The 25,747-nt window shown below is 45.6% G+C and overlaps 1 protein-coding gene across 1 annotated transcript; it reads left to right on the top strand.

Annotated features, from left to right (window-relative positions):
• Positions 1-15,380: 15,380 nt before the first annotated feature.
• On the top strand, positions 15,381-16,955 carry LOC137809189 (uncharacterized). Its single transcript, XM_068610327.1, has 2 exons — positions 15,381-16,175; positions 16,545-16,955. The coding sequence occupies exons 1-2, from the start codon at positions 15,381-15,383 to the stop codon at positions 16,953-16,955; spliced, it is 1,206 nt and encodes a 401-aa protein (XP_068466428.1).
• The last annotated feature ends 8,792 nt before the right edge of the window (positions 16,956-25,747 follow it).

Below are 25,747 nucleotides of genomic sequence, written 5' to 3'. Positions count from 1 at the left end.
CAAGAATCTTGTTCTATGTGGCTATTGGAATCACATCAATAGTACTTACCCAATTTACCTTGAGTTGATTCATGATGCAGTATAGCAAAATCAAGTCCTCTTCATGGAGAGTTGCATGATTACTTCCTCTTGGAGTAAGCTGCCAAGCAATGATGTAGGCAAGGAGTCTTGGAATGATTGTGAGATTTCCAGCATGAAATCTAGCCACTGGTTCAGCAGGATTCCTCACACAACTTCTGTAAAACTGCATCTTGTTGAATCCCTGGATTTCAGCAGTGTTCCCTTTGCTTACCTTCATTCCAGAATATTTGATTCCTCCCACATTGCTCCATATTTCCCTTGTAATCTTCAGCTTCACACCTTTCACATGGGAGACCAGATTTTTGCCATCTTGAACCAAGTTGCTGTAGAAAACTTTCACTAAATCTGGATATACATTTCCAGTCATCTCTAGAAAGTTCTTCAGTTTTTTATGCTTGAGCAAGGTTTTTGCTTCAGTCAGATTTTCTTCTCTCAGCCAAGAAAATTCCAGCACTTTGGGTGCATTGACTTGCTTCCTGCTTGTCTCATGGATGTACCTTGTCATTGCTTCAGAATCTCCAGCAAACCATTTCTCCAGAATGCCTTGGTTGCTGTTGGATTGCTCTTTGGATTTCTTCCTTCTGTGTGATGAGGATGCCATGCTCAATCTGTGTTTTCCTGCACCAGTTTATTAACAAACAATTCTAGAGAAAAACAACACAGATTATCACTCAGAACAGAAATGAAACCTGTGGTGAAGCAAGTGTGAATCTGGACAGCTTATAGCACAAATGAGAAAGTGTGAGAAAGAACTGATTTGAGCTAGGTTTTTATAGAGCTTAAATCAGATTTTAGAAATCACCAATTGTAAAAGAAAATCACTTAAATCAGATTTCAGCAATTATGGATTAAAAGGAAAATCAATTTGATATGCTTCAGATTTTATTCCTGTGGTGCAGCAGATTCAGATATTGATTTGCACAAGAATATATTGGAACCAGATTTTAATTTGATAAATCAAATCTGTTGCACTTGCACACAATCCAATCAGTTGGGATACCCACAAGCTAATTGGCATAGGCCTGCTGGTTAATAATCGTAAAAGCAGTCAACAATAAAGTGAGAGAGAGAAAAAATAAATCTTTCTCTTTCCTAGTCACAGCTGTGATTTCTGAAACAGAGAACGAAACATGTTAAAACATAAAACAACAGATTGAAATTTTCACTGCAGAGGACAATTCAAGCTAATTATACCCAATTCATTTAAAAGAAAGTGAAACCTGTCTTTAGCAAGTGGCTTAGTGAATAGATCAGCTAGTTGAAATTCAGTACCAATGAATTGTATATCACATGTTCCATTAGCTGTATGTTCTCTTAGAAAGTGATGTCTAATTTCAATATGTTTAGTCCTTGAGTGCATGACAGGATTCTTAGACAGATTTATGGCACTTGTATTATCACAATTTATAGGTATGTTATTTAACAGAATACCAAAATCACTTAGCTGCTGCCTTAGCCATAAGGTTTGAGCACAACAACTTCCAGCAGCTATGTATTCTGCTTCTGCTGTGGAGAGAGCAACACAAGCTTGCTTCTTGCAATGCCAAGAGATTAGACTTGATCCAAGCATGTCACAAGTCCCACTTGTGCTCTTCCTATCAACTTTGCAACCTGCAAAATCAGAATCTGAAAAACCAATCAAATTCAGAGATACCTTGTTAGGATACCACAATCTAACATCCTTGGATCCTTGCAAATATTTCATAATTCTCTTTGCTGCATTGTAGTGTGATTCCTTTGGATCAGATTGATATCTAGCACATAGACATACAACAAACATAATGTCAGGCCTGCTGGCAGTTAGATATAATAGGGAACCAATTAAACCCCTATATTTTGTTTGATCCACTGATTTTCCTGCAGAATCTTGATCCAGCTGACAATTTGTTGAAATAGGAGTGCTGATTGCTTTGCATTGGTTCATATCAAACTTCTTGAGCAGTTCCTTGCAGTATTTTTCTTGACTTATGAAAATCCCATCCTTGAGTTGCTTAACTTGTAGACCAAGGAAGAAATTCATTTCTCCTAACATTGACATCTCAAACTCACTTTTCATGGTTTTCACAAAGTCTTCACACATCTCTTCATTTGTGGATCCAAAGATAATATCATCTACATAGACTTGCACAAGTATGATATCTTCACTTTTCTTCTTTAGAAAGAGAGTTTTATCTGAATTGCCACGGCTATAACCTTGAGACAGCAAAAATTCACTTAGCCTTTCATACCATTGCCTAGGTGCTTGCTTTAATCCATATAAGGCTTTCTTAAGCCTGAACACATGTTCTGGATTCTTGTGATCTTCAAATCCTGGAGGTTGAGATACAAACACCTCTTCATTGATGTAGCCATTTAGAAATGCACTCTTGACATCCATTTGAAATAGCTTGAAGCCTTGTATGCTGGAAAATGCTAGAAGAAGTCTGACAGCTTCAAGACGTGCTACTGGTGCATAGGTTTCACCAAAATCAATACCTTCTTCTTGGTTATACCCTTTAGCAACCAGTCTTGCTTTATTTCTAGTGATAGCTCCATGTTCATCCATCTTGTTCCTGTACACCCACTTGGTTCCTATGATGTTCATCTCATGCTTCCTTGGAACCAAGGTCCACACTTCATTGTATTCAAATTGGTTCAGCTCTTCCTGCATTGCTGTTATCCAATTGCTATCTTGCAGTGCTTCTTCCAGGCTTTTAGGTTCAATCTGTGACACAAAAGCTACTGTTCTGCAGAAGTTATTGAGTGAATTCCTTGTTGAGACTCCTTTCTCAATTTTACCAATTACATTGTCAAGAGTGAGATCCCTTGGAGTCTTCCATTCTTTAGGCAGTCCTGCATTCACAGTAGATTCTTTGACAGAATTTGGATTAGTAGCATCAAGCTCACTAGATTGATTCTGTTGCATAATTGTTCTTAAATCATCCATACCAGATTCATCCACAACAGATTTGGGCACAAAAAAATCTGTTTCATCAAACACAACATGTATAGATTCTTCAACAGCAAGCAATCTTTTGTTATATACTCTATAAGCATGACCATTTATAGCATAACCAATATGTATTCCTTCATCTGATTTAGGATCAAACTTCCCCAGATTATCTTTACCATTATTTAAAACAAAGCATTTGCAACCAAACACCCTAAGATGACTAATGCTAGGCTTCCTACCTTTATACAATTCATAGGGAGTTTTCTTAAGAATTGGTCTAATCAATGTTCTGTTAAGCACATAAGAAGCAGTATATACAGCATCAGCCCAAAAATATTTAGGTAAACCAGATTCATTTAGCATAGTTCTAGCTAACTCTTCTAGTGATCTATTCTTTCTTTCAACAACACCATTTTGTTGGGGTGTCCTAGGAGCAGAATAACTATGTATGATCCCATGTTTTTCACAATATTTATCAAACTTTGCATTTTGAAATTCTCCCCCATGATCACTACGAATCTGTTTTATCCTATTTTCATTCTCATTATGCAGAACCTTAGCAAGTTTCTTAAAGGCTTTATATGCATCATTTTTAGAAGCAAGAAACAAAGTCCATGTATATCTTGAAAAGTCATCAACAATCACCAAAGCATAGTAATTTCCAGCTAAGCTAGCAGTCCTAGATGGTCCAAACAAATCCATATGCAAAACATCCAAAGCTTTATTTGAAGAAACCATATCTTTTGATTTAAAAGAAGTTCTAATCTGTTTTCCCTTTACACAGGCATCACACAATCTGTTATTTTGAAACTTTATGTTTGGTAAACCAGAAACAAGTTCCTTAGATTTTAGCTTATTCAAGTGATTTGTGTGAATGTGAGCTAGTCTCCTATGCCACAGCCATGACTCATCATTTTTAGATAGCAAACACTCATTTTCAGAACAGCTCTTAATAATGTCTAGGAGATAAATGTTGTTTACCCTTTTTCCAGTGAACAGCACCTTACCAGAATTTACATTTGAAATTGTACAAGTATTTGCTTCGAAATTGACCTTGTATCCCTTGTCACACAGCTGGCTATTGCTTAGAAGACTATGTCTTAGCCCTTCAACATATAGGACATTCTCAATTGTAGTTGAGTCTTTAGTACCAACATTTCCTCTTCCAAGAATTTTTCCTCTATTGTTATCTCCATATGTGACATGCCCTTCAGCTTTGAGTTTCAGATTTATGAACTGAGTCACATCACTTGTCATGTGCTTTGAGCAGCCACTGTCAAGGTACCACTGGTTTCTCCTGCTGTTTTTCTGCAACAAAACAGATTCAGCACATATGGTACCCCTTTAGTCTAGGGTCCAGCATGATTAACACCTTTCCTTAGGAAGCCATTTGGCCAATCCTTTAGGAACAAGATATCTCCTAGCCTTACATGTTCTAGATACATGACCAGATTTCATACAATAAAAACATGTTGCAGTATGCATTGTTTTTGAATTACTAAAGGAGGAAAAACCTGTTTTGGAAGGAACAAAGAAACTGGACAGCTTTTTCACATTACCTTTCATTTCAGGATTATATCCTAAACCATTTTTATTGAAAACAGCATTCTGTGAACCTAATAATGTTTCAAGATTTTCTCTTCCCTTAGTGAAATTTGAAAGTGTTTTTAACAAATACTCAACCTGTTTTTCAAGCTTTTTGCAATTATCACAAGTTTTAATTGATGCATGCAAACATCTCAATTCAAGACTAATTAATTCAGTTTTAGCTTTGTGCAGTTCTTCTTCAAGAGTTTTAACCTTTGGTTCAAGTACCCTATTTACTCTATTCAATCTGTTGCACATTACAGCCAACCTGTTTGCTTCATCATGTGTTTCCCTAAAGGCTAATAGCAGTTGATCATAGTTTTCAGAATCAGTGGAGAAATTACTTACTGAGTCAGAGTTGGATCCCTCATCATTCACCATGAAGCAAAGATTTGCTTTTTCACTTTCAGTTGAAGAATTACTAGATGAGGATACATCATTTTCTTCCCATGAGATATATGCTCTTCTACCTTTCCCTTTGTCACTCCTCTTACTTGCTGATTTTTCTTTACTTTGATTGTTTGGACAATCAGCTTTTATATGACCTGGTTTACCACATCCAAAGCACGTGTAATTGGAAGAATTTGAATCAATAGGTTGTTTGGAATACCTCTTTCTCTGCTGAGTTCTGTCACGGTTTTTCTTTCTAAGAAATCTGCTGAATTTCCTGGTGAGCAGACTCACAGTCGCATCATGTTCTGGATCACCTTCTTCCTCACTTGTATCATGTTCTATGGTAGTTTTCAGAGCAATTCCTTTGGCCTTCTTTTCCACTGTTTCTTGTTCTTTCAATCTTTTCAGCTCAATTTCATGTTCTATCAGCTTTCCAAAAAGTGCAGCAGTGGACATCTTGGATAAATCTCTGGATTCTGAGATTGCTGTTACCTTAGGCTGCCAGCTCCTATCAAGACATTTCAATACCTTAATGTTAAGCTCTTCCTTGTCAAAGACTTTACCAAGGCCAGTGAGGTGATTTACAATGTGCGTAAATCGTTTCTGCACATCTGCAATACTTTCTTCAGATTGCATTCTGAACAGCTCATACTCCTGAATGAGTGAGTGCTTCCTTGCCCGTTTCATATCATCAGTTCCTTCATGAGTCACCTCTAGTACATCCCACATCTCCTTTGCTGAGTTACATTGAGAGACTCTAAAGAACTCATCCATATTCAGTGCAGAGGTGATGATATTCTTGGCTAAGGAGTCATATTGGGCCTTTTTCTTCTCAGTTTCACTCCATTCGGACCAAGGCTTCTTTATTGTTTCATCTTTGACAACCTGCATAGGTATAAAAGGTCCACTGACCACTGCATCCCAGATTCCCATGTCAATAGATTCCATAAAGATCTTCATCCTGATTTTCCAGAAAGCATAGTTAACACCACCAAACATAGGAGGTCTATTAATAGATGCACCTTCAGCAAAAGGCATTTTAAACTCAGACATCATACACACACTTGAGCAAAATACAAGCCCTAGCTCTTGATACCAATTGTTGGGTCTATTAGTGTCTAAGTTCAAGAGGGGAGGGGTGAATTGAGCTTATAAAATTTTCGCAAGAACACACAATTTTTCAGTATTCCAGAGGCAAAAAGAACAGATTGTTTTTACATGAAACAGATTGATTCTTCAGAGCAGTATTGGCACAATTTGAATTTTGTTCACTGTAAAATTGTGATCAACAGAGAATCAGAACAGAACCAGATCAGCTTAATATTGTGAGGATGAAGGATATAGCTATGCTTAGAGATCAACCAAAATTACACAACACAAGATTTCAAGAAGAATGATCCTTTCACAGGTTTTAATGAATGGTCAGTTTGTTCACAATGCACTTAAGCCATTATATGCAGCAACCTTGTTTATGATCAGAAAACTTTAACAAGACAGGAAGAACAGTTTTCACTTAACCCAGAATTAACAGATTCAATTTAAAAAGAACAGATTTAGTTCTTGACAGAATTAAGCAAAAGATCAGAAAAGAGTGCAGGGATGAGAATGCAAGATACACACGTTTTTATACTGGTTCACTCATACAGAGCTACATCCAGTCTCACCTTACCCCAAGGTGGAATTCACTAAAAACAGTGCCAATCACTTACAAAACCAGCAGTTCTTGAACACTACAAGAACAACACACACAATGCTGAAAAACCCTATTTCAGCACACCTTGCACTCCAAGAAACCCTATCAAGGAGTGACTAACACTTACACCTTTACAAAACAGAATAAAGGAAAGATTACACCTGAAAAGAAGATGCAAGAACTCAAAACCAGTAGTTCAATTTGCTGCAGAAACTGCACCAGCACCTTCACCAAGATTCAAGGTTTCCTAGAACAAGCACACTTGAAAATCTCTTTGGAAAACCTTTCAAAAACTCTTTCAATCCTTCTTCTCACATGGAAGTTGTTTGATCTCTGTCAAAAGCGTAATTCCTCAGCACTTATTCATGTGAGAGAGACTTTTCTTTATATAGAAAACAGTTTCTAACTTCTTTTCAAAAAACAGTTGAAAAGCAGTTAAGAAAACAACAGATTCAGTTTTGAACTTAACAGATTTATTTTGTGAAAACTGCCAACTCAGCTTAACAAAAATAACTGTCTGCGTGGTACCTTTGGTGCCCTAACTAACTTGTGAAAACCTTTCAGCAGACCAAAGAATAAACCTGTTCTTTCACAGTAAAACAGATTAAAGTATAACACACAAGCCAGCTCATCTTAACTGAAATAACGAACTGAGCTTTCCCTTGGTGCCTTAACAGAAATTTAGAAAAGCCTTTTAACAGAGAAGAAATAAACAGATTCTTTCTCCATAAAACAGATTTATTTGTGTACTGTTTTAAAACTGTTAAAACCATTTTAAAAAGCTTTTCAAAACCATTAAACGAAAGCCTTTTTAACAGAGAAGAAATAAACAGATTCTTTCTCCATAAAACAGATTTATTTGTGTGCTGTTTTAAAACTGTTAAAACCATTTTAAAAGCTTTTCAAAGCCTATTTAATCACATCATGTGCTTGATCTAGACTTGGTTAGGCATGAAGGATAGGTTACACAGCAAAAGGCAATCATACACACTTACAAGCCTAATTACAAATGAATCTAAAAACATATTACAATCTTCAAAGCACTCAAGCCATTTTCTTCATCAAACACACATCAAGTCTTGGTAGGGAAGAAGCTTCCTCCAGCTTCAACACCCAGGTGGGCAGAAACGCCCCCAGATGGGGTCATGGCGTCGTGAGGCCCTCCACATGTATGACAGCAAGGCCGGAATAGAAACACCCTCTAGTCAGGTGCCAGGTAATTAAAGATATTCAATATAGTTTCCCTTTCGAGCATTCAGGTACTATTAGGGCTCCCGAGCGTTTCAACGTCTTAAATGCGCTGCGTTTCGTAATTAAGCGCTTTAATGAGTGCGTTACATTTGAGATTAAAAGCGCTTTAAGGCGCTTTAAATGCTGGGTAGTTTAAATAGCGCTGGGAATGTCGGAAAAAGGGTTGGAACCTTTGGCAAACTTACGAGAAACTCTTTGGTTGCTTGCCCGTGCGTTAAGGTTACGTACAAGTGACTGGAGAATATTTTTGTCAAAAGGAGACAACACACACACAGATACACAGTTCTTTTACCACCTTCAGAGTGCCACACGCGGTGCTCAGATACGTGGGTGGACAGTTTTTTGGTGTTTCTTGCTGGCTGACTTGAGCGTCGGAGTGCAAACGGCCGCTAGGGCGCCTCTTTGTCCTCTTTTTTGCAGGAATTCACAGGCAATCAGTGGGAAGGAGTCCTTAGCTGACGGTTGAGGTCGCGCACGAAGACGTCCCGGTCAACCGGACGGAACAAGTGTAATAAAAAGGTGTAAGTAGTAAGGGAGTCTAGGGGGGAGTGTAGATAGGAGCCTAGGGGGTGCCAAACCGAATTTCATTGCATTTGTGTGCCATTTAGCTTGCATTTTCAGCACCTCTAGGCTATAAATAAAGGTGCTTAGCTTGTACAATTCAGATTGGAATTTTATAGTAGAGAGACTATACTTAATTTGGGAGAGAATTTGTGAGTTTTGAGTCTTCCTCTTCTTTGCCTTATCTTGTGAGCTATGGTGAGCTTCAACTGGTGGCACTCCATCACTTATCTTGGTTCAAGGTTCCAAGTGGCGTGAATGGCTTCTTCCAATTCTCAAAATTCAGCAAGCATCTTATTCTATAAGTGTTCTTCTTCCCTTTTCTTCAATTTTCCATTCGGTAGTTTTGATTCCTAGAGTTTACTTCTTTTTCTACCGTTTATTTTGTGTTTCCAGCATTGTGTTCTTAATTCTGTTTTGGTTCAGTAGCTATCATTTAAATTCTGTCCAGTTTTAATTCTTGTTCTTCTTTCCTTTTGTTTTGATTCAATTTGACAATACATGGACTTCAATATGAGTCTTGGTTGGTGCTTAGTTTTGGTGAGTTCTTGAATTTAGAACATTGATCCAATTCTAAAGTAGAGTGCCTTTTAAATCCAGCTCAAGTTGTTCCTAAGAATGTCAAGTAGAGTCGGCAATGGACAAGTAGAGTCGGCAAACAGAGTTCTGCTGAGGGGGTTAAAAAGAAGGTTAGAGAAAGCCAAAGGGGCGTGGGAAGAAGAGGTGCCAAGGATTGTATGGGCATATCACACCACGCCCCAATCCTCTACTATGGAGACGCCTTTCAGTTTGGTGTACGGGTCGGACGCGATGATTCCAGTAGAAATACATGAAAGCTCACCACGTTTTCAAAACTTTGTGGTGGAGGAGTCCAATGAAGAGAGGCGGGTAAACCTGGATCTGCTAGAAGAAGCCAGGGAAGAGGCCAGAATAAAAGCTGAAGCGACGAAGAGAAGAGTAGAGCGGCAATATAGCTCTAAGGTAAAGCCGCGACAGTTTCAGGTGGGCGACCTAGTGATGAGGAAAGCTCACCCATACGAGTTGGAGAATAAGTTGTCTCCCAAGTGGACCGGGCCCTTCAGAGTTACTGAGGCTAAGGGCAACGGTTCGTACAACCTGGAGACTTTAGATGGAGGGCCCATCCCGCGCAGTTGGAATGCAGCCAACTTAAAATTTTATTTCAGTTGATTTATGTAAGCAGTATGTAACAATTTAGTTGAAGGGGACGCTCTTTTTCCCTCTCGGGGGTTTTTTAATGAGGTCACCCTAATAAAAGGAAAAACCAGTTTGAGAAAAAGAAGTGCCTTGGTTTTCAGCCTTTATCTTTCCTCGTTTGAAGATTATGTGATGCGCCGCCTAGGCCATGGCGTCGCCAAGAAAGAAGGCGTCGCCTAGGTCCTGGCGTCGCCCAGAAAGAAGGCGCCGCCTAGATAAGGGCGTTGCCCTGAGCAGGCATCGCCCAAGTGAAGACATGCATCGTTGGAAGAACGAGACGAAAGGAAAGCGCACAGTACATGAAGCATATGCAAAGTGAAGTAGTGTTACAAAAATCAAGTATGACATTGAAAAGTTGTTGTTACAAGCAATGTTCAATACAATGGGAGCAGTACAAACGGAGCAAACGCTACAAATCATGCAAAAACACGAACAAGCCACTTCTCAGCGCTCATCAGAGTCATCACTGGAGGAAGGCGAAGCCCCTTTTCCAGCCCGCAGCGCTCGAGTAAGTCGTGTCCTCTTTTCTTGGTTTATTTTCGAACCTGCACCAGGGGAAAAGATGTGTTAAAGACACCATGAAGAAAGACAGGCACAGTTAGAAGTAACGAAGGCCGAGTTTCCTAAAGCAGTGGTTCTTACATATGTACTTCTCAAGAGTCCCAGCGTTGAACTCCGGGCTGATCACCGTAGCAGAGTCAAAACCTCCCACCTCAGCAAGAATCCGGCAAGCTATTTGATCACTTGGAGCCAGGTTCTTGAGGGGTTTGGCTTTGAGGACCTTTTCCTCTCTCACCCAGTACAGCGGAAACCCCTCCAGAGCGTCGGGAACAAGATCAGTATGGCAGATCTTGAAGAACCGGCCTTTCCACCCCGTGAACGAGCTTTGAAAGGGTGTGAAGAGAACTCTTCCGGGTACATTGCTGAGAGTTACCCAGAGGTTGTGTCTCTGCCTCTTCACCTCAAAGAAGTGAAGAAAGAGGTCAACCGAGGGTGCACAACCCAAAAACCCGAAGAGAACATCGAAGGCTTTGACAAAGGCCCAGCTGTTGGGGTATAACTGGGCCGGAGCAACGTTGATCTCTGTCAGCAGTTCCTTCTCGAACCAGGAGAAGGGTAAGCGCACCCCGATGGTCTTGAACACCACCTGGTAAAAGTAAAAGAAAGGGACCCCGTCGTTGGCCCGTTCGTCTCCACACACTGGCTCCCCCAGAGTGCAAGGGAGCACAGCGATGTCGTCATCATGCCTCCTCGCGAAGGCCCGGTGGTCATAAGAACATGACTCCCCTTTGTGCTCCCGTATGGCCCTGGTAGAGAGTAAGCATGAACACTCGTCAAGAAGTTCATTCGAAGCCCAAGGGTACAAGTCTTTGGGGCTGACCCTGGAGGAAGCAGCGTGAGACGACATTCTTCAACAAGATCAGGACTGCCAGAAATGCAAGAGTTGAGCGAGGGGAGCGAAGGCTGGAACAACCCTTCGACAGAGAAGAAAGGGTGCAAGAAGGAAGGGTGCAAGAAGAAAGAACGCAAGTAGGTTATGAAGAGTGAGAAAATGATGAAGATAGTTCCAGAGTTTGAAGAGTTAAATAAAGCGGTTAGAGCGCCAAACGACGCGAATGGACGCACCGCACGATTGATACACGTGGCAGAAGACGAAAGGATGACGCTGGCACCACTGGTTTAAATCAGAAAACGTCGTATCAGCAGAATATTCAGTGGTACGATGCGCCGTCGAAAGTGAGTCAGGGGTACAGCAGGAGTCAGAACTTAATGGGATGACTAGATGCCCCATCAACCATACAAGCAGCGCCACGTGGATCAAGTCGAATGACGAAACGTCCCATCAGCTATACGAGGAGCGCCACGTGGATGGCACAGACAAAGCCTTGAGTTCTTCGCTGCCATCAGGCATCGACCAAGGCAAGAATCAAAGTCAATGTCGAAGTAAAGGAAACGCCCGAGGCGTCGCCCGGAAGGACGTGAAGGGCGACGCCAACGTGAGACGTCACGGGCGTCGCCAGCCCAAATACCAACTGGCGTCGCCTCCCCGATACCCACAGGTAGGAAAGACTGTGGAGGGAGACGAAAGTGAAGGAAGTAGAGTTAATTGCTGGCGTTGTTTCCTCGATACCCACAGGTAGGAAAGACTGTGGAGGGAGACGAAAGTGAAGGAAGCAGAGTTAATTGCTGGCGTTGTTTCCCCGATACCCACAGGTAGGAAAGACTGTGGAGGGAGACGAAAGTGAAGGAAGCAGAGTTAGTTGCTGGCGTTGTTTCCCCGATACCCACGGGTAGGAAAGACTGTGGAGGGAGACAAGGTCGCCGAACGCCAGCAAATTACTGGCAAGGTGTCCCCCGATACCTATGGGGAGGAAAGACCATAGAGGGAACGAACCCCCCCAAAGCACTCGACGTTTTAGACACCCGGGGACGATACGGCACTGCTGTAGCAGGCCTCTCCTTAGGCGTGGGCGCCGGGGGCTAAGAATCAGGGAGAGAACCGTTTCGGTGTTAGAAACACCTCGTGGACGATACGGCGTCACTAGGTGAGCCTCTCCACGGGCGTGAGGGTCGGCACGCAACCTTTCTCGGTCGTACAAAGCCGCCCAACGAAGTGAAAGAAATGGGCAGAACACAGATGAAATGATCGAAGCGCGCGAAGGTAAAAGACGAGAATGAGATTGCACAAGCAGAATCCTATAATGCGACGAAAGGGAAGAGTCGTGAATACTCGAGATCGTACCTTTGTTATTGGAATGGAGGCAGTAGACAAGCGCAGCAAGGAGGGAATCGCGATTGCAGAGGAAAGGGGTTTTGGAGGCGGTGAACAGTGCGGAGTTGCAGAGTGAATGAATGTAACAGTAGGGTGAGCACGGGGTTTGGAGTAACTTAAACGTTACATTTCGCAACTCGAGGGGCGCTAACCTAGGGCCGTGGGATCGTGCCACGCGTCAGAGGATCAATTACCCAAGGGAAACGCAAAGGTCCCTGGAGGATGGCCGCGCGATGGGCCACGTGGCGCGCGATCAAGGGTAGCCCAAAAGGTATTATCATCCTCATTTCAGGGGATGTCCAATCAGTCATTAAGAATACCCCTGTGGTTCAGAAAATGTCACGTCAATAATTCGAAGAATTGCTGAGTCAGCAGAGAATGACACGTCATCCGGATGGCACGTGGACGGCGTGGGCGAGGCTTTAGTCTTGACGCTGAAGACAAGTCTTCGGCTTAAGACTGGGGGGCTTGTGTACCGTCCCGTATCCGGGCGTTGACCAAGTCAAGGTCAAAGTCAACGGCTGGAGAGTCAAAGTCAACGCAAGGCGTCGCCTGGGTGGAGAGACGCCAAGAGGAAGCGTTGCCAAGGCAAGGCGTCGCCTAGGTGAAGGCGTCGCCCAACCAGGGCGTCGCCAGATCAAACAGTGCTAAAGTAAGGCAATCACGGTGTGGTTCCCCGATACCCATGGGTAGGAAAGACCATGGAGGGAGCGACGCCGTGGGAAGGCCTCAGGTCCCAATAGCACGGGGCAGCGATAAAGAGAAGGAAAAGGTGGCTTCAAGGCCATAGTAATAGTACCAGTGAAGGGCAGCCTGACTCGTGAAGTGCTCCTACCGCCCCAGAGACGCCCGTGGGGCAGATACGACTCAAGAGGAAAGTCACGCCCAGGGCAACCGGGTGCAGGGTACAGAAGGAAGGCAGATACGCTCTCAAAGTAAGTGACTAGATACTTGGGGGCATGAGTTGGCACCCAAAAAGTCACCCCTAGCGCAGTAGCACTCTCAGCAGGAGGACTCACACGTAGAAACGTCCCCAGATGGGCAGAAGCGTCCCTGGATGGGGCCATGGTGTCGTGAGGCCCTTCACGTGTACGACGGCCATGCCAGAATGGAAACACCCTTTAGTCAGGTGCCAGGTAATTAAAAGTTATTCAATACAGTTTCCCTTTCGAGCATTCAGGTACTATAATGGCTCCCGAGCGTTTCAACATCTTAAATGCGCTACGTTTTCTAATTAAGCGCTTTAATGAGTGCGTTACGTTTGTGATTAAAAGCGCTTTAAGGCGCTGTAAATGCTTGGGTAGTTTAAATAGCGTGGAGAATGTTGGAAAAAGGGTTGGAACTTTCGGCAAATTTACCAGAGAACTCTCTAGTTGCTTGCTCGTGCTTCAAGGTTACGTACAAGTGACTGGGGAATATTTTTTCCTGAAAGAGACAACACACACCTATACACAGTTCTTTTACCACCTTCAGAGTGCCATACGCGGTGCTCAGACACGTTGGTGGACAGTTTTTGGTGTTTCTTGCTGGCTGACTTGAGCGTCGGAGTGCACACGGCCGCTAGGGCGCCTTTTTGTCCTCTTTTTTGCAGGAATCCACAGGCAACCAGTGGGAAGGAGTCCCTAGTTGACGGTTGAGGTCGCGCACGAAGACGTCCCGGTCAACCGGACGGAACATTATATAATACAAAAATTAAAATTTAGTATGGGATAAGTTTCTTAATTATATCTGGTATGTATTTTTTGAAATAATTATTCTGAATTCTACTTGCTGGTTATATTTATCTTCTGGTTTACCTAATGTGAAAGATTTTGAAAAAATGAAAAACACAACAGCACAATGAACCGTCACATTTCAGTGTAAGAGAAAAGTAAAAAAAAAAAAAAAAACTAAAAGAACTAACATTTTCAACCAGCCATTCACAAACGCACTAAAAAAAACTATGAAATTGTGTCAAAAACCAAAAATAGCTCAACCAAGAAAATGCGTGCTTGGGACTCCTTGGGATGCAAAACTGGTTGGGGTGTCGGGATGTTAAAAGAAAGAAGAAATAGTAAGGTAAAATACTCTGTAAGGATTTTGGATTTTTAATTATTTACACTAAAAGACAAAAATGTAATTAACAATTACTATGGGTGCGCAACAACCTATGGGTGCAGGAAAAAGCACCCAGTTTTCAATCTAGTCAAGTTTGGGTAATTTAATTTGGCCAATTCTTTTATACTTTTTATTTTTTTTAAATGTTTATAATTTTTTTTATCCAAATGAGTGAGTGTATTGAAATTTCCTTTATGATGTGAGAGGGAAGGAGAGTGAGAAATAAATTAATAATAACAACAATATATTTTATTGTGAGAGAAAAATGTATTTTAAAAATTAAAAAATATCATTAAACTCATAGGTTTGTATGATAACTAGATGTAGTTTAAGGATTGAGTGAACTAGTATAAACCTTGTGTGTAAATCTCTCTTTCTCAAACTCTCAAACTGTTTGATATTTTCTCTGCTATAAACAACCGATTAAAACGCAGTTTTAACCAGTTAAAATTATGATATCTGTTTTGTTGGATTGTTTGATTGTCTTCTTAAGTTCTTATCTAAGTTGTTTGTTAAAGATTCATTCTAAACCTAGTATTTGCGAAAATCTTTTAGAAAACAATTCAACCCCCCTTCTTGTTTAAGCCATCAATTCTTACAAGAGTGATTGAAAATCTCTAGCCAATGGTTTCTTGAAGGAATACCTAGAAGAACTGTAGGGGACCCCGACGTCAGCGGCCCCTACAGAAGATCAGGGGCACGAGGTCCCCATTCATGGAGAGATCAGCACCATCGCTGGAGGATTCTCAGGAGGAGGGTGCACCGCGTCCCAGCGTAAGAAATATGCCATAGGAGTGATGACAGTAGAAGCAGAGAAGTCGGACCAGACACCCGAGCCCGACCTTGTCTTCACCAAGACCGACTTGCAGGATCACGACAATGACCCAGGGGTGATCTCAGTGGTGACGGTGGGCAGAAAAGTGCACCGCGTTCTTGTAGACCAGGGAAGCTCGACCGATGTGATGTTCTGGTCGACCTTCAACAAACTGCAGCTGTCTCTTGACCAGTTGAGGCCTTACGATGGTTGTTTGTATGGTTTCGCGAGAGACCAGGTAGAAGTGCGGGGACACGTAGAGTTGAGGACAACCTTCACTAATGGCACGACTTTCCGCACTACCAACATCAGGTACCTTGTTGTTAATGCTCCCTCAGCCTATAACATACTTTTGGGCATGCCTGCTTTGAACAGGATTGGAGCAGTAGCCTCTTCAAGGCATATGAAGATGCAGTTGCCTTCCCTTGAAGGAGCGGTGATCACCATGAAGTTTGATAAAAATGAGGCTAAAAGGTTCTATGAGAACAACCTCAAAACCAAGAGAGGAGTGTGCGCAGTCACCACCCAACCTCCAAAGGAAGAAGGGGTCGCCCGTGTCGAGATTGCCCGGGAGAGACGACCCGAGCCTACAGAAGAAGTGCTGAAGAGGGAGATCGGGGGTAAGAAGTTCAAACTTGGCATGTCTTTGGGCCAAGAGGTACAGGACCAGATAGTCGAGGTCATAGCACGACACATGGATGCCTTCGCATGGTCAGCCTCAGATATGCATGGCGTCGACCCCGATTTTCGGTGTCATCACCTCACCATGGACCCACAGGTCCGACCTGTCAACTAGAGAAGGAGAAAGTTCAATGATGATAGGCATCAGATCATCAGAGAAGAGACCCAGAAGCTGCTGAGCGTTAGCCACATCAGGGAGATCCAATACCCGGAGTGGCTGGCGAACATAGTATTGGTCAAGAAGGCCAACGAGAAGTGGAAGATGTGTGTGTACTTCACATATCTCAATAAAGCCTGTCCGAAGGACTCTTACCTGCTGCTCAACATTGACACCCTAGTAGATAGTGCCTCAGGATGTAGACTTCTTAGCTTCCTGGATGCTTTCTATAGATAGAACCAGATCCAGATGCATCACAGGGACGAATGCAAGACAATGTTCATGACGGAGCTCTTTTGTTACTATTAGAAAGTGATGCCTTTTGAGCTCAAGAACACAGAGGCAACCTACCAGAGGTTGATGGATAGAGTACTTGCACCAATGATAGGGAGAAATGTCCAGACGTACGTGGATGACATGGTGGTCACCTCCCAGGTGAAGGATCAACACGTCACTGATTTGGATGAGCTATTTACCACAATAGCTAAGTATAGATTAAAGTTGAACCCTAAAAAGTGTGTGTTTGGGGTAGAGGCAGGCAAGTTCTTAGGGTTCCTACTCACTGAGCGTGGGATAGAGGGGAACCCCGAGAAGTGGGCTGCAATCATAGCCATGCGCAGTCCGATCTTAGTGAAGGAGGTGCAGCAATTACTAAGGCGTATGGCGGCTTTGTCCAAATTCGTTCCGGCAGGAGGAGATAAGGGGCATCCCTATTTTTAGTGCCTAAAGAGAAATAGCAGGTTCGTATGGACCAAGGAGTGGGAGGAGTCGTTCCACAAGTTGAAGGAATACTTGGCCAGCCCACCGGTACTGTGCAAGCCACAACTAGGTACCCCCACTTCGCTTATACTTCGCAGTCACAGATCGGGCGATCAGTTCGGTCCTGGTTCAGGAGTAGGACCAGGTGCAAAAGCCGATATACTTCATGAGCAAAGTGTTGCAAGGGCCTGAGGTGAAATACTAGGCCATAGAAAAAGCAGCCCTGGCAGTAGTGTTTTCAGCGCGAAGACTTCGCCACTACTTCCAGAGCTTCACCATGATAGTGATGATGGACCTTCCCATTCACAAGTTCTTACAGAAACCCGATGTGGTGGGACGAATGATGCACTGGGCGGTTGAGCTATCAGAGTTCGATGTGCAGTACGAACCAATATGACCTATTAAAGGCCAGGTTTATCCTGATTTCGAAGTAGAGCTCTCCTCGGCAGCCACGCACCATGAGGAAGCAGGTTTCAGGTGGGTCCTCTAACCAACAGGGTAGTGGGGTTGGTGTCATCTTGGAAGGACCAAATGGGTTGTTGATCGAGCAGGCCTTGTGGTTTGCTTTCAAGGCCAATAACAACCAGGCAGAGTATGAGGCCCTGATAGCTGGAATGCTACTAGACAAAGAGATGGGTGCAAAGAGTTTGCTAGTGAAGAGTGACTCCCTGTTGGTAACGGGGCAGGTTACCGGAGAATACCAGGCCAAGGACCCCCAGATGGCCGCATACCTCCAATATGTCCAGATTCTAAAGGAGACTTTTGCGGTGTTCGAGTTAGTACATGTCCCTCGAGAACAGAATACCCGAGCTGACTTGCTAGCAAAGCTTGCCAGTTCAGGCAAGGGGGGCAAACAGAGGACAGTCATACAGGAGACCCTGAGGACACCTCGAACCACCACAGACAGCACAACAGAAGTCCAGCAGGAAGTCCAGCAAATAAGCACCTTAGAAGGTGATGTGAGTTGAATCAAGCATAGACACTTTTCAGCACATGAACACAACAATATATGTGAAGAAAGACAACAATTAAGAGATGAAAACAAGGACAAACAATTAGGAACAAGTAGAGGAACTTAAGGAATCATCATTGAAGTACAAAACCTTCTAATAGATGAACCAAACTCAAGATTGAGTGCCATTCCACAATGAACCGAAACAACACAAGGAATTGGAGATACAAATACTGTTCCGTCCGGTTGACCGGAACGTCTTCGTGCGCGACCTCGACCGTCAGCTAAGGACTCCTTCCCACTGATTGCCTGTGAATTCCTGCAAAAAAGAGGACAAAGAGGCGCCCTAGCGGCCGTTTGCACTCCGACTCTCAAGTCAGCCAGCAAGAAACACCAAAAAACTGTCCACCCACGTATCTGAGCACCGCGTGTGGCACTCTGAAGGTGGTAAAAGAACTGTGTATCTGTGTGTGTGTGTTGTCCCCTTTAGGCAAAAATATTCTCCAGTCACTTGTTCGCAACCTTAAAGCACGGGCAAGCAACCAAAGAGTTTCTCGTAAGTTTGCCAAAGGTTTCAACCCTTTTTCCGACATTCTCCGCGTTATTTAAGTTGCCACAGCATTTAAAGCGCCTTAAAGCGCTTTTAATCTCAAACGTAACACACTCATTAAAGCGCTTAATTACGAAACGTAGCGCATTTAAGACGTTGAAACGCTCGGGAGCCCTAATAGTACCTGAATGCTCGAAAGGGAAACTGTATTGAATATCTTTAATTACCTGGCACCTGACTAGAGGGTGTTTCTATTCCGGCATTGCTGTCATACACGTGGAGGGCCTCACGACGCCATGACCCCATCTGGGGGCGCTTCTGCCCACCTGGGGACGTTTCTACGTGTGAGTCCTCCTGCTGGGGAGTGCTACTGCGCTAGGGGTGACTTTTTGGGTGCCAACTCTTGCCCCCAAGTATCTAGCCACTTACTTTGAGAGCGTATCTGCCTTCCTCTCGCACCCTGCACCCGGTTATCCTGGGCGTGACCTTCCTCTTGGGTCGTATCTGTCCCGAAGGCGTCTCTGGGGCGGCAGGGGTACTTCACGAGTCAGGCTGCCCTTCACTGGTACTATCACTATGGCCTTGAAGCCACCTTTTCCTTCTCTTTATCACTTTCCCGAGATATCGGGTCCTGAGGCTTCCCACGGCGTCGCTCCCTCCATGGTATTTCCTACCCATGGGTATCGGGGAACCATACTGTGATTGCCTTACCTTTACACTGTTTGATCTGGCCACGCCCTGGCTAGGCGACGCCTTCACCCAGGCGACGCCTTCACCCAGGCGAAGCCTTGCCTTGGCGACGCCTGGTCCTATCTTGGCGACGCTTCCTCCTGGCGTCTCTACACCTGGGCGACACCTTAAGTTGACTTTGACTTTCTGGTCGTTGACTTTGACTTAGTCAACGCCCTGATACGGGACGGTACACAAGCCCCCCAGTCTTAAGCCGAAGACTTGTCTTCAGCACAAAGACTAAAGCCTTGCCTCCACCATCCGCGTGCCTTCCTGATGACGTGTCATTCTCTACTGACTCAGCAAATTTTCGAATTACTGACGCGACATTTTCTGAACCGCAGGGGTATTCTTAATGAGCGATTGGACATTCCCTGAAATGGGGATGATTACACCTTTTGGGCTACCCTTGATCGCGCGCCACGTGGCCCATCGCGTGGCCCTCCTTTAGAGACCCCTGCACTTCCCCTGGGCAATCGACCCTCTGACGCGTGGCCTGATCCTACGGCCCTTAGTTAGCGCTTCTTGAGTCGCGAAATGTAACGTTTAAGTTACTCCAAACCCCGCGCTCACCCTACTGTTACATTCATTCACTCTGCTACTTTGCCCTGTTCATCGCCTCCAAAACCTCTTCTCTCTGCAATTGCGATTCTCCCCTTCCTGCGCTCTTCTACCTCCTCCACTTCAACAGCAAAGGTATGGTTTCGAGCACTCTCAACTCTTCACTGTTGTCGCATTATAGGAAACTGCCTGGGACTGTTGTTATTCTCGTACTTCTCTGGATATTGTTTGTATGCTTCGTTGTTCCTTTCGCTTCCCTTCGTTCTCTTGCGGGTAGGGCGCTCCTAGGGTTCTTCCATTTTCCCCTTTTCTTCTCTCCAAACCCCTTTTCTCTGAACCCTTTCTTTCTCTTTTGATCTTCAGCATTGGCGTTGATGGCAAAAACCAAGACCACCGCGCCTCCCCCGCTCCCCAAGTCTCATTATAAGGGCGAATATGACTGGGCCCCCGACGAACTTCTGGACGAATGTTCCCTCCTGAACTCTGTTGAGGACGTGGAGGCCCACAGGGGGGACCCTGCTCTCTATAACTTCAATGCTTTCCACAAAAGTCATGACTCCCAAGTCCTGGTAAGCCGAGTGCGACCTGGGATGCCCGTTTGCGCGGACTCACGGGATACTGGGGGATGCGCTTTCTTCTTCCTCTATCAGATGGTGCTCAAAAGGGTGGGCCTGCGTCTACCCCTCACCCCCTTCGAAAAAGAGCTACTGACAGAGATAAACACTGCTCCCGCCCAACTCCATCCCAACAGTTGGGCTTTCATGAGGGGGTTCCAAATTCTCTGCGGCTATCTAGGTGTTCCCTCCTCTGTGGACGTTTTTCTCCACTTCTTCGAGGTAGAGAAGCAAGGGAAAAGCCTCTGGATGAGCTTTTCTGGGATCGCCGGGCGCATCATCCTTACGCTCTTCCAGAATTCGTTCAAAGGCTGGAAGGGGAAGTTTTTCAACGTACGCGCGACCAAGCGCGATCCTACCATTCTAGAGGGCTTTCCCCTGTACTGGACAGACAAACCCATAACTATGAAGCCCTTGGCTCTGGACGAACTTGCCCCGCCTGACCGGGATATATGCAAAGCCTTGGCGGGACTGGGGATAGTCTTCGATACCGCCAAGCTCATCGCGAACGAATTCAATGCCCACGGGCTTTCTACGTACTTCGGTATCTGCTCTTGGCGATTTATGATGCATTAGTTGCTATGGTTATCTGCATTACCATTTTTCACTGTACAATGTTACTTGCATTTCGCATCTCTTCCTGTATTGTGAATCCACATAACTGCTCTAGTACTAATCCTTGTTGTTTGGCTCGTCTTGATGTAGGATCAGTGATGGGCGCTTCCAAAAGAATAATGTTGGCGAAAGCACTGAAGGAGGCTCGTGCCGCCAAGGCAGGCGTCTCCTCCAGCCCTGCTGCCAATCCGATTCTCCCACCGGCCCCGACACCGCCGCCTCCAGTCGCTGCTGAAGCTGCTTCTAGGCCATCTCCGACGTCTCCACCTGGCTCCGACTTGCTTCCAACCCCCAACTCTGCTTCGCCTATCGCCGCGGTTCCCCTAGCTGCAGCCTCGTCACCGGCTCCACCCCCTCTTGACAAAGGGAAAAGGGTTTTGGAGATTCTGTCGGACGATGAGGAATCGGAGGGTGTGGCGCCCTTCAGAAGGAGAAAATCCGCGCGGGTTCCTCTTCTGGTAGAGACGTCGCCACAGGGAGGGAACCCCTTTATGGACAACCCTCCAAGCGCAACCTCACTCCCTCCTATGATTCTCCAAGAGGAAAGGGGCGAAGGTGCTGAATCTGCGTCGCCTCTGCCGCCGCCAGAAACCACTGCTTCCCCGGCTCCCAACGCTGCCGCCCCCGACTTCATTGCCATTCCCCCTCCAATCATGCATCTGATGAGGGGTTTCAGTGGCGGGACTATGCCAGAAGGTACCGACAGGAGGGAAGGTATGCCTTTCTATTTGGGGGCCTTCTTGGCGGTGGCTCTCGAATGGCGCTCCCAGGCCAGAAACGCTGTCTTGCAAACTCAAACCCTCCAGGCCTTGGAAACGAAGGCATCTACCCTGGAGGAGGAGATGAGGATCCTGGGACGCCAGAACGAGGCTTATTGTTCCTCCCTGAAACAAGCACAAGAGTCAAGGGCAGAAACTGAGAGGAAACTGGCAGAGGCCTTGGAGCTCCAGGCTGACTTCTACGCTCGTGAAGTCGCTCTCCAAGTACAGGTGGCGGGTCTTCAGGAAGTGGTCAAAGCGGATGCAGAAACTCACAAAGACCTGAAGGACCGTTGCTGTGAACAGGCTGCCAAGGTGGAGCGGATGGAGGAGGAAATGGCCACGCAGGCCAAAGCTATGGACCTTCTCCGAGTTGACTACGACAAACTGCAGGTTGAGGTTAGCCGGCTTCGTGTGGAGAAAGAGGCTCTGGAGAAGCAGGTGGCCTCTGGAGACGCCGCCATTGAGGAACTGGAGAAGGAGAAAAAGTCCCTTATCCAGGAGATGGCGGGCACCTTCGAGGAGGGGTTCCAAGAGGCCCTGTCCCAGGCGTCCTGCGAGAATCCTGGCGTCAACCTTTCAAACTGCGACCCCACACACCACGTAGTCGACGGGAAGGTCGTGCCCATGGATTTGAACGACTGAACTGCTGCCCCTCATCCGCCACCTTCCTCTTCAAGCTTAACTCTTCATTCTTTACCTTCGCTTTTTGATTTTATCTGCCAAAACTTGTAATTCTTTGAACTATCCGCACTCTTGTTACTGTCTTAGGACATTCGCACGGTTGTCTTTATTTCTTTTTCACATACGATTCTGCCTATGCAATCTCATTCTCATCTTTTCCCTTCATACGCTCCAATTATTTTATCCGTGTTCTGCCCGTTTCTCACACTTCGTTGGGCGGTTTGGTATGATTGGGTAAGGTCGCCCGCCAACCCTTACACCCATGGAGAGGCTCACTAAGTGGTGCCGTATCGTCCACGGGACGTCTCTGATACCGAAAGGTTCTTTCTTTGATCTTTTAACGCTCGGCGCCCACGCCTAAGGAGAGGCCTGCTAAAGCAGCACCGTATCGTCCCCGGGTGTCTAAAACGCTGAGTGCTGTGGGGTTTTTGTTCCCTCCATGGTCTTTCCTGCCCATAGGTATCGGGGAACACCCTGCCAGTGACTCGCTGGCGTTCGGCGGTTTCGCCTCCCTCCACAGTCTTTCCTACCTGTGGGCATCGGGGAGGCGACGCCTGCGACTAACTTTGCTTTTCTTTGCTTTCGTCTCCCTCCACAGTCTTTCCTACCTGTGGGTATCGGGGAGGCGACGCCTGTCGGTATTTGGGTTGGCGACGCCCGCGACATCTCGTCTGTCGTCGCCCTTTACGTCCTTCCTGGCAACGCCTCGAGCGTTACCTTTACTTCGTTATTGACCTTAATCCTTGCCTTGGTCAACGCCTGATAACAGCGAAGAGCCCAAGGCTTTGCCTGTGCCGTCCACGCGGCGCTCCTTGTATAGCTGATGGGACCTTCTGTCATTCGACTTGATCCACGTGGCGCTGCTTACATGGTTGGTGGGGTATCTAGTCATTTCATTTTCTGACTCCTGCTGTACCCCTGGCTCATCTTCGACGGCGGATCGTACCATTGGATATTCTGTTGACGGGACATTTTCTGATTTAAACCAGAGATGCCAGCGTTGTCCTTTCATCTTCTGCCACGTGTATCAATCGTGCGGTGCATCCATTCACGTCGTTTGGCGCTCTAACCGCTTTATTTAACTCTTCAAGCTCTGGAACTATCTTCATCGTTTTCTCACTTCCCATAACCTACTTGCGTTCTTTCTTCTTGCACCCTTTCTCCACTGCCGAAAGGCTGTTCTAACCTTCGCTCCCCACGCTCAACCCTTGCACTTCTAGCCATCCTGATCTTGCTAAAGAATGTCTTCTTACGATGCTTCCCCTAGGGTTCGTCCCAAAGACTTGTACCCTTGGGCCTCGAGCGAACTTCTTGATGAGTATTCGTGCTTGCTTTCCACCAGGGTCGTACGGGAACACAAAGGGGAGTCGTGTTCTTATGACCACCGGGCCTTCGCGAGGAGGCACGATGACGACATCGCTGTGCTCCCTTGCACTCTGGGGGAGCCAGTGTGTGGCGACGAACGGGCCAACAACGGGGTCCCTTTCTTTTACTTTTACCAGGTGGTGTTCAAGACCATCGGGGTGCGCTTACCCTTCTCCTGGTTCGAGAAGGAACTGCTGACGGAGATCAACGTGGCTCCAGCCCAGTTATACCCCAACAGCTGGGCCTTTGTCAAGGCCTTCGATGTCCTCTTTGGGTTTCTGGGTTGTGCACCCTCGGTTGACCTCTTTCTTCACTTTTTTGAGGTGAAGAGACAGAGACACAACCTCTGGGTAACTCTCAGCAATGTGCCCGGAAGAGTTCTCTTCACGCCCTTCCAAAGCTCGTTCATGGGGTGGAAAGGCCGGTTCTTCAAGATCTGCTGTACCGATCTTGTTCCTGACGCCCTCGATGGGTTTCCACTATACTGGGTGAGAGAGGAAAAGGCCCTCAAAGCCAAACCCCTCAAGAATCTGGCTCCAAGTGATCAAATAGCTTGTCGGATTCTTGCTGAGGCGGGAGGCTTTGACTCTGCTACGGTGATCAACTTGGAGTTCAACGCTAAGACTCTTGAGAAGTACATATGTGAGAACCACCGCCTTGGGCAACTTCGGCCTTTGTTACTTTCTAACTGTGCCTGTCTTCCTTCACGGTGTCGCTAATACATCTGTTCCTTTTGTGCAAGTTCAAAAATAGGCCAAGAAAAGAGGACACGACTTACTCGAGCGCTGCGGGCTGGGAAAGGGGCTTCGCCTTCCTCCAGTGATGACTCTGATGAGCGCTGAGAAGTGGCTTGTTTGTGTTTTTGCATTTTGTACTGAACATTGCTTGTAACAACTTTCAATATCATAATTCTTTTGCAACGCCACTTTACTTTGCATATGCTTCATATACCGCGCGACTTCCTTTCGTCTCGTTCTGCCAACGATGCATGCTTTTACTTGGGCGACGCCTTCTTTCTGGGCGACGCCAAGACCTAGGTGACGCCTTCTTCCTTGGCGACACCATGGCCTAGGCGGCGCATCACATTACTTCTAACAAGGAAAGATAAAGGCTGAAAACCAAGGCACTTCTTTTTCTCAACTGGTTTTTCCATTTATTAGGGTGACCTCATTAAAAAAAACCCCAAAAGGGAAAAAGAGCGTCCCCTTCAACTAAATTGTTACATGCTGCTTACATGGGTCAACTGAAATAAAATTTTAAGTTGGCTGCATTCCAACTGCGCGGGATAGGGCCTCCATCTAAAGTCTCCAGGTTGTACGAACCGTTGCCCTTAGCCTCAGTAACTCTGAAGGGCCCGGTCCACTTGGGAGACAGCTTATTCTCCAACTCGTACGGGTGAGCTTTCCTCATCACTAGGTCGCCCACCTGAAACTGTCGCGGCTTTACTTTATAGCTATATTGCCGCTCCACTCTTCTCTTCATCGCTTCAGCTTTTATTCTAGCTTCTTCCCTAGCCTCTTCTAGTAGATCTAGGTTTACCCGTCTCTCCTCGTTAGACTCCTCCACCACAAAGTTTTGAAAACGCGGTGAGCTTTCGTGTATTTCTACTGGAATCATCGCGTCCGACCCGTACACCAAACTGAACGGCGTCTCCATAGTAGAGGATTGGGGCGTGGTGTGGTATGCCCACACAATCCTTGGCACGTCTTCCGCCCACGCCCCTTTGGCTTTCTCTAACCTTCTTTTTAACCCCCTCAGCAGAACTCTGTTTGCTGACTCTACTTGTCCATTGGTCTGGGGGTGTTCGACCGACGCGAACACTTGCTTGATTCCCACTTCAGCGCACAGATTTCTCAACTGCTGACTGGCGAACTGGGTCCCGTTGTCAGATATCAGGCGCCTGGGTACGCCAAAGCGACACACGA

Source organism: Phaseolus vulgaris, chromosome 2 (assembly GCF_051622355.1).
Source record: "Phaseolus vulgaris cultivar YP4 chromosome 2, ASM5162235v1, whole genome shotgun sequence".
Taxonomy (NCBI): Eukaryota; Viridiplantae; Streptophyta; class Magnoliopsida; order Fabales; family Fabaceae; genus Phaseolus; species Phaseolus vulgaris.
The sequence above is the reverse complement of the archived record's forward strand: the minus strand, read 5'-3'. Positions and strand labels throughout refer to the sequence as shown.

What these genes read in the sequence shown, in the direction of transcription:
- LOC137809189 (XM_068610327.1), top strand. Translation starts at nt 15,381, where the DNA reads ATGACAGTAGAAGCAGAGAAGTCGGACCAGACACCCGAGCCCGACCTT. An exon ending in ACCTCACCATGGACCCACAG is followed by an intron (nt 16,176 to 16,544) that starts GTCCGACCTGTC and finishes TGTTACTATTAG; the next exon opens with AAAGTGATGCCTTTTGAGCT.